The sequence below is a fragment of the Martes martes genome (assembly GCF_963455335.1).
Source record: "Martes martes genome assembly, chromosome: 17".
NCBI classification, from domain to species: Eukaryota; Metazoa; Chordata; class Mammalia; order Carnivora; family Mustelidae; genus Martes; species Martes martes.
The window spans coordinates 40,099,801-40,112,008 of NC_137905.1; the positions used below are offsets into that span (position 1 = coordinate 40,099,801).

The window sequence follows — 12,208 nt, forward strand, 5'->3', positions numbered from 1 at the left end:
TAACTGTAAATGGGTGAAGTGTATAGTATTCGAATTCTAGCTCAGTAAAACTTAAGAAAATAGATGCATCTTTTTTTTTTTAATATAGCATGCATACATTTCAGACCAAATGCTAAGACCTTATTTGAGGGAAACACTAGAACAGTGCTATCTAGTAGAACTTCGTATGATAATGAAAAGTTCTTTGTGCTGAATTAATACTCTAGCCATTAGCCAAGTGTGTTCAGGAGCTGAGACACGAAATTTTTCATTTTAATTAAGTCAGCACGTGTGTCTAGTGGCATCATGGCATTAGAAGCATATTCGAAGCCGAAGCTATCTGTTAATACTGTTTAACATTGCTTTGGAGGGACCAGCAACATAAACATGAGAAGTAAAAAATCCATAGTTGGGAAGAAGAAGGTGACATTATTTGCAGATTGTGTCATTATATACCTGGAAACCACAAGAGAATAATCTGAAAAATGATTACAAGCAGTAGGAAAACTCAGTAAGTAGCAGGGACTAAATCCAAAATTAAATACAGAGATACCAAAATATTTTTTAAATTTCTCAAATTGAAATTAATAAGGAAGGAAAACCTCAAATGTGCCTTTTTTAAAAGTTCCCTGGCAGTCCTCTTCCACTTCCTTTGTCCAGGTACTCCCCACCCGCCAAGCTCTCCTGGGATGATGAACTTTTTCTTCCCTCCTTTCTCCCCCAAGACCTTCCCCAGTCTTGACTGTCAGCTGTTGCATTGCTTCCTGTTTCACTGTCGGGGTCGGGGGGGGGGGGGCTTGCCTTCCTAGGTCCTCTGGCTGGGGTCCTGTTCACTGAACTGACAAAGGACAGACTAACAAGAGAAAAGCATCCAGATTTACTTAATACAAGTTCTACGTGACACTAGCACCTTCATAAGGAAATGAAGACCTGAAGAAAGCGTTAAACCTGGGCCTTTTTATGCTCGATTTGACTAAGGGTAGGAAGTCACGGAAAAAATAGAATAGGACCAAAAGGTATGAGGGAGGGGTAGTGAACCGGGGCCAACTTAGCAAGGCCTGTTGGTTCAGACGCCTGTCCTGTCCCTCCGTCTCTGGAGATAAGGCTGTTCTTTCCTCCGGAGACAAGGGGTACAGCTTTCACAAGAGAGTCAGGGGAGAAGGGGAGGTCAGGGAGTCCTTCAGCCCCAAACACTCAGTGTGCCGGCCTGCATGTTCGGAGGTAGCGTGTTCCCAACTGAGAAAGGAGAGGCGAGCTGAAGAGACCTTCCACATGCTCCACCCCGCCTCTGCCCGGATGTCGTCCCTGGATGCCGACTTGTCCCCACACAGGTGTGAGGCCCTCTCCCTCGCCTTTCCTGAATTCCCTCACGCCAGCTGTCAGGTCTCTCCTGCCTTCTCCCATGCGGGGAGTGGGGGAGGCTGTTGGGGCCCCACTTTCCCTTTCAGCTGCTGTCCCACTGTTCCTGCTCATCTTCACACCAGCCTCCCCCCACAAGTCTGTGAGCCCGAGGTCTCTGTTCCTCTCCTCCCGCTGTCTCTCTTGAACCCACTCCAGTCAGGCTTCGGCCATGGCCCTGCTCTTGAAAGGTTCTGGTTCAAGCCACTGAGGCCCTCTGGGTTGTTCAGTTGAGTGATCCTGTCTCCATCCTCGTTTTCCTTGGGCTCTCAGTGGTTTTCTTGGCTCTGGGACACGGGTTCTCCCGGATCTCCTCCTACCTCTCCAGCTGATCGTTTGGCTCCTTGACAGGCTCCTCCTCAGCCTTCTGACTTCTTGTTGGCAGGGAACCCAGGACTTGGCTCTGTTTTTCTGTCCGCTCTCATTTCTAAGAACAGTCTTATCCATAGCTTTACATACCATCTCTGTGCTGATGGCTCCCAAACGTCTGTCCCTGCTCAGACCTCTCCCCTGAACTCCAAACTTGCTTGTACAGCCTCTGACTTGGCCACCTGAGTTTGGATGTCCCGTGGGCATTTCAGACTCCACAGGTGCAACATCAACCACCTGACCGTCCCTGCCCTCACGTGTTTCTCCTGGTATCTACATCTCTGTAAATTGCAGCTTCCTCCTTCAGTGGCTTGGGCTTCTGCCCTCACACAGTCCTGGTTCTCAAGTCCCACCTTACAGCCTCAGGAAGTCCTATCAGGTTTCCTTTGACAGTATCTAGAATGCGATCACCTCCCACAACCTTTATCCCCACCTGGATTTATTACGGCAGTTTCCTCCCCACTCAGAATCCTTCACAGTCCAGCTCAGCATGTCTGAAACCCCCCTCCTGACCTCCCCCCTCCCCAGCTCCCCTCACACACACCTAGCTCAGAGTGCAAGTCTAAAGTCCTTGTTACCTGCCAGGACTGGGTGTCTGACCCCACGTTACCTCTCAGACCGCTCTGCACCACCACCCCTGACCTTCCGTCCTCCCTCCAACTCAGACCAAGCAGCCTCCCTCATTATTCTTCAAGATGTATTTGGCTGTCCTGGCTGGCTGGTAGGGTCTCATCTCTGCAATTGTCCCTTCACGGGTGCGGCCTTCCTCACACATCTGCAAGACCGCAGCACCACCCCGCCCTCGCCATCCCCCTTCTCTGCTTTACTTCTTATACTGTACTTGTTTACTAAACAAGGAAGTTCTTCCCTCTGTTCTAGATTAAAAATCCTGTGAAGACAGAGATTTGTGTCCCTTTTGTTCCCAGCTGAATTTCTCAGCCGGTGAATGCTTGTCACTTGTTGGTCAGTAGCTGTTGAGTGAATGAACGAATGAATGAGGAAGATAGAGCAAAAAAGAGACTGATGAGAAGCCCAGAATGCAATGGGGGCTGGGCTAATAGTTCAGGCAAAAGGCTCTTCTTCTCTCTAATTGATACCCTTCCTTGAGTTGTCATTTTCCTTTTTAAAAAAATGCATTATTCTTTCTCATGGAAACATAAACCCCTCGGGATCAAGGACTGAGGTTTTACACCTTTGTTTCCCCCAGCAAATAAATGTTGAGTGATAAGGAAAGATCATTCTCATTTGGCTAAAAAAGCACTCCTATCACTCAATTTTTACCAAGTTTGTACAGTCCTTTCTTAGGCTAGTATTTTCCACTCTTACTGTCATATTGGCTTGATATTACAGAATTTGCATATCTTCCCACCGAATGAACGCACCTGCTCAGCAAGGGCTCTTTAGACTAAACAGGGCAAGTCCTCAAAGCGGTGACTTCAGGTGCTCCCGAGGACTGGTGGTGGCTTCTGTGCGAGCCCTGTGGGTGCCGGTCCCCACAGCAGCCGTATAACCTCCCACACCCTGTTTGGCAGCTATCACACATCAAGGCATTCATCAACTCCAGGGCAAGAATCATTCTATTCCAACAGATGGACAGGAATCGAACCAGACCATCAACCATGTATGTGTCATAAATATATTTGCTAAGGGCATGATTCCCAGTGCAAAACTTCAAGAACAGCTGTCTTTATCGTGAGCTACTGTTTCTTGGTGAGATGATTTGTTACCTAATTCTGAAACAGATGACATGTATGAAGTTCATCTTTCCCTGGCTTCCCCACTACCAGCGGCCTCGTTGTTTTGGGTGCAGTTTCTGTAAACAAAAGTTACTTCCACGAGATTTTAAAAAACTAACGAGAGGTTTCCTTTAGCAGATTTGGTGTCATTTGTCTGAAAAGTGTTGTTACATTTTGAGTGTTTCTAGGGGATGCAGATTATTAAGTGTGAGCATTTTTTAATGCCTTTTCCTTTGAGTACTTTTGTTAAATTACAATATAAACTACTACTTAAATGGTGATACGGTTCCTTAAAAATACAATGCTTTTGTCTATTTCTTTCTGTCATTGTCTTCAGAAAAGATCCTTTCATTCTCCCGACATCACTTTCCCTGTGGAACCGATGCAAATTAAAATATGAAGTATTTGTTCATTTTGCATTCTTCAGAGGGCAGCTTCTCTTGGTGTACATTTTCACTAGCACAATCCAGCAGGCAAAGTATAAATTGCTGTAAAACTGGAAAAGTGTTTGAATGAGTAAAGCAGATGTTCTCTTAGCATGAAGCAGATGTAAAACTTGCAAGTGTCTGTCTAATAAAGTCTAGCATTTGGTTCCATACAGCTGGTGCCAAGATTACCAATTAATCATGTTTGAATGCTTTTTTACTAATTAGGGCCCCCTCAGTTCTTTATACATTCTGGGTATATTAAAAGAGAGGGGTGGAGCACAAAAGCTTTCTACCTTTGTACTGTGAGCAGTGGGTTTCTCCCCCCCCCCATCTTTATAAGGTCAGTCTTCTTTTATCCTTAGAACCGTGTTGGCTATGAAGCCCCCTTCATGTAAATGATTGATCTGCCTCTCCAGTTTGATTTGGGGATATAGGTTTGACATTAGAATATCCCATTGAAGACAGCCGTACTCTGAACACTTGAAGCAGCTGGGGAGAAGAAAAGGAATGTAATTAGACCTAATGGGTTTTTTTTCCCCTACTTGCATGAACAAAAGCTAACATTTGCTCAGTTAACATTAATTCACAGCCTCGGTGGCTTCTTGACCAAGTAGGAGTGTGAATAATATAGAAACAAGTGATACCAGTCTAGTGTTCTGTTAAGAAAAGCAATAGAACAGTTTTTCTCAAAAATTAAAGATGAATGTTGATATGACTGCTAAGAATTGCCTTTACTGCTGTGAAAGAGACAACACGAATCAGTAGCAAAGGCAAAAGCTGAGAGAGCGCCATCGTTGTATATTGTCCTCTTTATAGAGCAAGTGTGCTAATGAAAGTAAATTTCAGAATCTGACTGGGCCTTTCTTCCATGTTTGATTTCCCCGAGATAAACCTGTTTTCTGTGGAAGGAAGCTCATTATATAAGATTTGCTACTCTGCCCCTCCCTCCCAGTTTTTTAAAAAAGAGTGAACAATGATAAAACATAAGTTTGTTTCTCAAGGTCAGTAATTGGATATTTGTACTCAGATAACTGAGTACTTCTTCAACGTTTTATTCATGAATCAATTTATAATAGTTTTTTAAACGACAGGAGAAATATTTAAAGGGTAGAAGAGACACATGAAATAATTTCAGGCCTGAAGATAAATAGCGTGAGTGGTTCTTTTCATGAAATGTTTATTACAGTTTGAAAAGTTGTTGGAGGTAGGGGGAAAAACCAAAGGTGTGTTCAAAGAAGCTGATCCGTTAGAACATGCCATGTTTCATGTTTAACATCTTCCCCCATTAAGGTTGGATTTGTGGAATAGAGATCTGCTATGGTAGGAAAAACAGAGATGGAAATATGCTTTAGACAATGTGCGCCAGATTCTAGGACCTGACTTCTTAAACACTGGTGTAAAAGAGTCTGTAACGACAAATCACCGTTTTCTTTCTTTTATACTATTATGTGTAGAGAGAAAGAGATAGATATATAGATATATGTGTATGTATATGAAATACAGTATCTAAGAATATTAATATGATTATCCAGAATGTCTTCCCCATCCCATCCTCACCACCAGTTGCCTCCAGAGTTTGTTGACGATTTAAGTTTTATATTTTATAAAAGCATCTTACAACCAAATTGACTAATAGCTGTCACTTTCAATTTTCAGTTCTTTTAAAATTGAATACTTATTTAAAAGCGGTTTACTGTTGTATTCATTTGCCTACGTGAGCATCTTTCCACTAGGGTGACACTTGGCAAACTAAAATTCACATGTAAAAGGCCTGCCCCTTTTCATTCAAGCTATCTTATATTCTGAGAATAAACAGAAAGTTATTAATCTTATATAATACTGTTAGCTTTTAGGTAGGTGTCTAATGCAATTATAGTTCTTTTCGTTTGGAAGGTTTTTTTATACTGTGCCTATTTTGATTCTCCCTAGTATTGCGTAAGATTGGTGGTGGTTTTTTTTTTTTTTTTAAGTTTTAATTTGTGTGAAATAAAAGAAAAACGGTAACTGACACGTCAGTGTAAATGGAACTAGTTGTCTCTATTTTGTAAAATGGTTTGTTAATGGAAAGTTTTAAGCAGTCACAAAAGTAGAAAGACTCATATAATAAACTCCTGTAACTCCCACCCAGCTTCAACAATTACCAGCCTTCTATTGTTTTGGTTTGCCAAGATTTCTTAAGACTATATTTTGAAAGGGTTTTTTTTTTTCCTTTTAAGTTGTAGTTTTGGATCCTGTTTCTGCCATGACAATAGATATTTAAACAAAAAACAAAAAACTAGGTCATGTAAACCCAGTAGACCTAACTTTATTTCAGGAAGTGGAGCGAGAAATCTCATTCAGAACAGAATGTGGGCTGTATTACTCCTACTACAAGCAAATGCTACAGGCTCCAACCCTCATGCAAGGTAATTACAACTAATAGCTTTACGGGGATCTCCTTCTTCCTTTGCAGTATTTCAGCCAAACCTACTTGTGCACTAAAGCATTTTATAAATGCTTTCTAGAACTTGCGTGCCTTTTTTTTTTCTTTTTCTTAAACTCGTGTACTTTATCCCTGCTCAAGTGACCAGTGTTTGGCTCTAGAAGGAGTTCTGTAATACCCAACATAACTCTCCTCTCCTCAGCTCTACTCCATCCCAAAACTCATCTGTTTGCAATTTCTTGGTTTTGCTGCTGGCTTTTTTCCCCCAGAATCGTTTTGGAAGAGGTCTTTGCAAGTGAAAGGAGTATTGTCTAAAAACAGGAGGCATTTTGGTGAGAAGACAGGAAGTACAGTGGTCCTTCTTGTCCCCAGTGTCCCCATTCGGTCCTTTATTTTGCAATTACCATTTCCCACATTTTCGCTGTGGTTGAGTGGTTTAGAGCACAGCCATTACCTACTATTACTCATCAAAGCCCCGGAAGGGAACTCTCCTACTTACTTTGTCCTTTGCTGGGCTTTGCTTGGATTTGGATACATTTTTGGCAAGAATCCTTCATGGGTGATGTTTTGCACTTCTGGTTCTGTCACAGTAGGAGACATGAAATGTTGGTTATCTTTCTTTTGGCGCCCGAAGTATCAGTCAGTTGGTTCCTGTGTAGATAGCCAGGTTCCCCCATAATAAGGTTATTACCCGTCAGCCTTTCACTAATGGTTTTAGCAGCCATTGATGCTTATTGCCTATATTTGTCATTTTAGTAGTTACAAATGTGACCTTCTGCATTCCCCTTGGGTTTGTTAGCTGGAACTCTGTTATTTAAGAAGCCTTTTTCGTATCAACTGTTTGATGACCCTGAGGTCCAGTTTATACGACAAAGGCAGGATAGGTGTTGATTTTCTTTCCCTATGCAGTTGATCCTTGTTATTCATGGAGTCCATATTTGCAAATTCACTTACTTGAACCTCTTTGTAACCCCAGAATCCACACTCATGGGGCTCTGGCAGGCATTCACAGGCTTGTGCAGAGCAGCGAGAATGCGTAGTCACCTGGCTTGCGTGTTCCCAGCCGCGGTGGAATGAGGTGATGACTGCCGTCTCCTTTCAGCTCTCCTTCTACAGTGTCCTTTTCACAGTCGACCTAGGGCCATGCTTTTTGCATTTTTCTGCTTTTTTTGGTGATTCTGCGGTTTGAAATGGCCCCCAGCATAGTGCTAACGTGCTGTCTGGAGTTCCCAAGTGCACGCAGGCCGTGAAGAAGGCATACAGAGAAGACACGCGTGTTAGATAAGCTCTGTTCAGGCATGCGTTAGTGTTATTGGCATGTGTTCAGCGTTAATGAATCGCTCATATATATTGAAGAAGGTGTCTTTAAACAGAAACACATAAATCAAGGTCATGTGTTGATCAGTTGATGAAAATGCATGACCAGAGGCTCATAAGAACATAACCCTGCTAATTCAGTGTTCACTGCAACTTTATGGAACAGAACTCCTGAGCGCAGTGAGTCCATGAGTTCTCAAAATTGTGATTTGCTTCTCTAGCATCTTCTAAAGCAGTGGGTCTTACTGAGGGGCAGTTGTGTCCCTCGGGGACACCCGAAACATCAAGATGCATTGTGGGTCGTCCCATCTGGGGTGGGTTGGGGACGATTGTGCTGCTGGAATGGGCAGAGGGGAGGGATGTTGTTAACCATCCTACAATGTCTCAACAACAAGGAATTATCAGGCCTCAAATGTCAAAATACCAATAGTGTTAAAGTTGAGAAACTCTGCTCTTAAAGATGACAAATCTCATTCGGGTATTTTCTTTCGAATTATCACCATTATTATCTCAGTGGTTCATCTGTTTCATTTCCTCTAAGTCGTTTGTTAAGATCTTCCTTCTAGAAAATTTCAAACGTATAAAAGGGTAGAGAGAATCCTCTGGACATTTTCATATGTCTGTCACCAGCTTCTACAGTTACCAACTCATAACCTATCTTGTCTCCTCTCTGTACCCCATTTTCAAACTGGATGATTTTGGAAAAACTCCAAGAGAGCATATTTCTGCATTTGTAGACATATCAGTATATTTATCTAAAAAATGGCAACCCCTTTTCTAAATAAAACCACATTGCTATTATCACACTTAAAGCACAATTAGGATATTTCTTACTGTCAAATATCTAGTCAGTGTTCCTCATTTTGATGATTGTCTTCCAGAGTTTTAATACAGTTTTTGAGATCCAAATAAAGTCCAAGCATTGCAATCATTTGCTCTGTCTCTCTTTTTTTTTTAAGATTTTATTTTTAAGTAATCTCTACAACCCACATGGGGCTCGAACTCACAAATCCAAGATCAAGAGTTGCTTGCTGTACTGACTGAGCCAGCCAGAGCCCTCTCTCTGTTTCTTTTAATCTATAGATTTCCTTCCATCTTCTTTTCTTGTAATTTTTTTGTTGAAAACACGATTCATTGGTCCGATAGAGGTTTTCGCTTTCTGGATTTTGCTGGAGCCCCATGGTGTCATTTCATGATTCTCTGTTGCCTGCATCTCCTGTTAATTGGTAGTTGGATCTGGAGACTTGATCAGGTCTCGGTTCTTTTTCAGCAGGACTGCTTCCTACGTGGTGCTGTACGCTTCCACACTGGGGGCACTTGACAGGCGCAATCTCTTGTAGGGTTGAGACTGGTCCGTTGATAAGTTCTCAGTTAGCCTTGCACCTAATGGGTTAGCACATCAGTGATCATTACCTGAATCTGTTAATTTCATAAGGACTATAAAATAGAGGATGTTGTCAGACTTCTTAATTTTCTTCCAAGCTGGTAGGTGAGAAATGGTATCCCAGCATAGTTCTAATTTGCACTTTCCGTCGGCGCAAGGTTGAGCATCTTTTCATATGTATCGGGACTGTATGCATGTTCTCCTCTGTGAACCATCTCTTCGAACCCTCTGTGAATCAGTTAGCTTGGTTACAGCAGCAGTGTAGCCACGGAACTCTAAAATAACAGGTTTTTTTCTTACTTTTATTATCCCGCCCCTGTTTGGAACCTGCTGTTGTCATGACAAAGGTAAATAGCCACATTGCTGGTGGAGACACGTCTCATCTTTTCTGAAAAGATGTCACATCCTCTCACATGCCATCGGTCAGAGCAAGTCAATGGCCAAACCCATAGGCTACTTATAGCCCCCAAAGAAGTACTACAGGTCTCATGGCAGGAAGGCCAGAGTGGGGGTATAAAATCCTCTTGGCCTAAATTTCTGTAAAAGAACATATGGGGTTTTTTTGTTGTTGTCCTCACACAAGTTATAATTTACCTGTATTCATATAAACATGTGAATGTCCGTCTAATATACAGTAAGCTGCTTGAGGGTGGGACTGTATTTTTTGCTTACTATTACATCCCCAATGCCTAGCACATTCTCTGGCACACACTAAAGAATCTAGGAAAAGTCTTGAATAATTTATAATTTATAATTGTAATTATTTTTTCTTGATCTTTCAAATACCAACCTTAGGTTTTCATGGCTTAATATATGATAACAAAACTGAGTCTATGAGGACAATTAACCTTCTTCAACGAATGAATATTTACCAAGAAGTTTTTCTCAGTATTTTATATAGAGTCCTACCAATACAGGTATGTTGTGTTCTGTGACATTGAATTGTTATTATCACACAAAAGTCAAAATCTGCTGTTTTAAGTTGCAACTTTCATATATGTTATTCTGATTTTCCACTGGCTTGGTAGGAAAGCAACAAAAATCCTAATTTTCTCCAGATATGTTGTGAACTTTGCTCTTTATATATGTTTTTATAAGATTTTTTTTTTTTACATATAGATGTACCCTGGCTAATAATACATGCATGCAGTCTAGAAGGTGATATATTTTCATTTAGAAGCATGTAATCACTCATCCCTTATCTTCAAATTAAAAAATAGGAAATTAGCAAATCACAGTGACCACTTCATGTGGACACAGTTAGATGTAAAGCTTGTCTAAAGAATGAAGCCAGAGTCCTCCAGGCCTTCCTTCCCTCTCCCACTCTGCTAGTGAGAAGAAAGGCCGCCAGCACACTTTTGCCCAGAAAGGACTGATGTAGGCTAGTGCTTGTAATTAATACCCAGTTGCTGAATATTAAATTTCCACTCTCCTATTTTTTAGTTTTGTTTTTTTGTTCGTTTGTTTGTTTGGGTAAGTAGGCCCCACACCCAAGGTGGGGCTTTAACTCTTGACCCTGGGTTAAGAGTCACACCTTCTTAGTGACTGAGCCAGCCTGCTGCCCCTCACTGTCGTATTTTTTAAGTGATAATGAAAAGCTAATGAGGGTTCCATAACAAATATTTTTTATTGTTCCTTTTTCCAGAAATATTTAGAGCCAGTTTATTTTTATATTTACACCTTGTTTGGACTGCAGGCGATCTATGTCACGGCCCTGTACATAACCAGCTGGCTCCTTAGTGGGACATGGCTGTCAGGGCTTCTAGCAGCGTTCTGGTACGTCACCAATAGGTGAGTTACAATCAGTATCCCTTCTCCCTTCCTAAGATGGAAGTGAAAACAAAGGTACTTGATTTCCAGGTCAGAGGAAGTTACTCAGCCACACTGGTTTGTATGGGAGTATTTTTCTTTGGTTTCCCTAGTGGTGTTTACTTGTCTTATCTAGCAAGGTAGAAAGTCCTACTTACATATGTATTTCCAGCTGAGGAAGAGAACATTAAATGACAGGCCAAGAGAATCATCGTGATAAGTCTAGTTCTATTACCAGTTGGATGTGTGATCATTATTTCTCTGGCAACATACCTCCTCTCTTAAAGATGTTTAACAGTATCTTTACTATCAATCTTGATAGGGTTGTGTGTGGCTTATAATTAGCAAAGCATAAAACACTGTACAAATGTAAGGAAGTTCTTATATTATTTAGTTAATATCTGTTATTCTAGATACTAAAAATTTATTTATTTGACAGATAGAGATCACAAGTAGGCAGAGAGGCAGGCAGAGAGAGAGGGGGGAAGCAGGCTCCCTGCCGAGCAGAGAACCCGACTCGGGGCTCAATCCCAGGACCCTGAGACCATGACCCAAGCCGAAGGCAGAGGCCTCAACCTACTGAGCCACCCAGGCGCCCCATGAAAGCATTTTTTAAAAAGATTTTATTGATTTATTTGAGAGAGAGAGAGCGCAAGAGGGGGGAAGGGCAGAGGGAGGAGAAGCAGGCTGCCCACTGAGCAAAGAGCTCAACACAGGGCTTGACCTCAGAACCCTGGGATTGTGACCTGAGCAAAAGGCAGACGTTTAACCAACTGAACCACCCAGACACCCGAAATAGCATTTTTTAAAAAAATATAGTCAAGATACACGAATTATTGCTTGACCTACAGTAGCAACACCAGTATTCAGTAGGAATCTTCAAACTTCAGCGCCAAGTTCTAATATTGATTTTATTTTATAATCCTAAGCAAATTACTTCTTTTTATAACCTTATTGAGTGCTTATTTTATGTTAACCACTTCACAAAATGCTTTATCTATATTCTTTTAACCATCCTACAGGACAGATATTATGACCATTTTAGAGATGATGAATTTTTTTTAATACAAGATTTTATTTATTTATTTGAGAGAAAGCAAATGTAAACAGCAGGGAGGGGCAAGGGGAGAGGGAGAAACAGACTCCTCGCTGAGCAGGGAGCCACTGAGGGGCTCCATCCCAGGACCCTGAGATTATGACCCAAGCCAAAGACAGATGCTTAACCCACTGAGCCACCCAGGTGCTCCAGAGAGATGAGGAAATTAAAGCTTAATAGGTTAAGTTATGTGTGTGTATGTGTGTATGTATATACACGTATATACATACACACAAATACGTGTGTACACACACACACACACACACACAC

General features: G+C 41.6%; 1 protein-coding gene across 1 annotated transcript in view; it reads left to right on the forward strand.

Moving 5' to 3' along the window:
* DPY19L3 (dpy-19 like C-mannosyltransferase 3) overlaps positions 1-12,208 on the forward strand; it is a 67,280-nt gene that overhangs the window by 18,841 nt on the left and 36,231 nt on the right. The window contains exons 4-6 of the mRNA XM_080827609.1: positions 6,225-6,315; positions 9,829-9,950; positions 10,679-10,824. Of these exons, the coding sequence (XP_080683735.1) occupies positions 6,225-6,315; positions 9,829-9,950; positions 10,679-10,824 (359 nt within the window). The remainder of the gene's footprint in view (positions 1-6,224; positions 6,316-9,828; positions 9,951-10,678; positions 10,825-12,208) is intronic.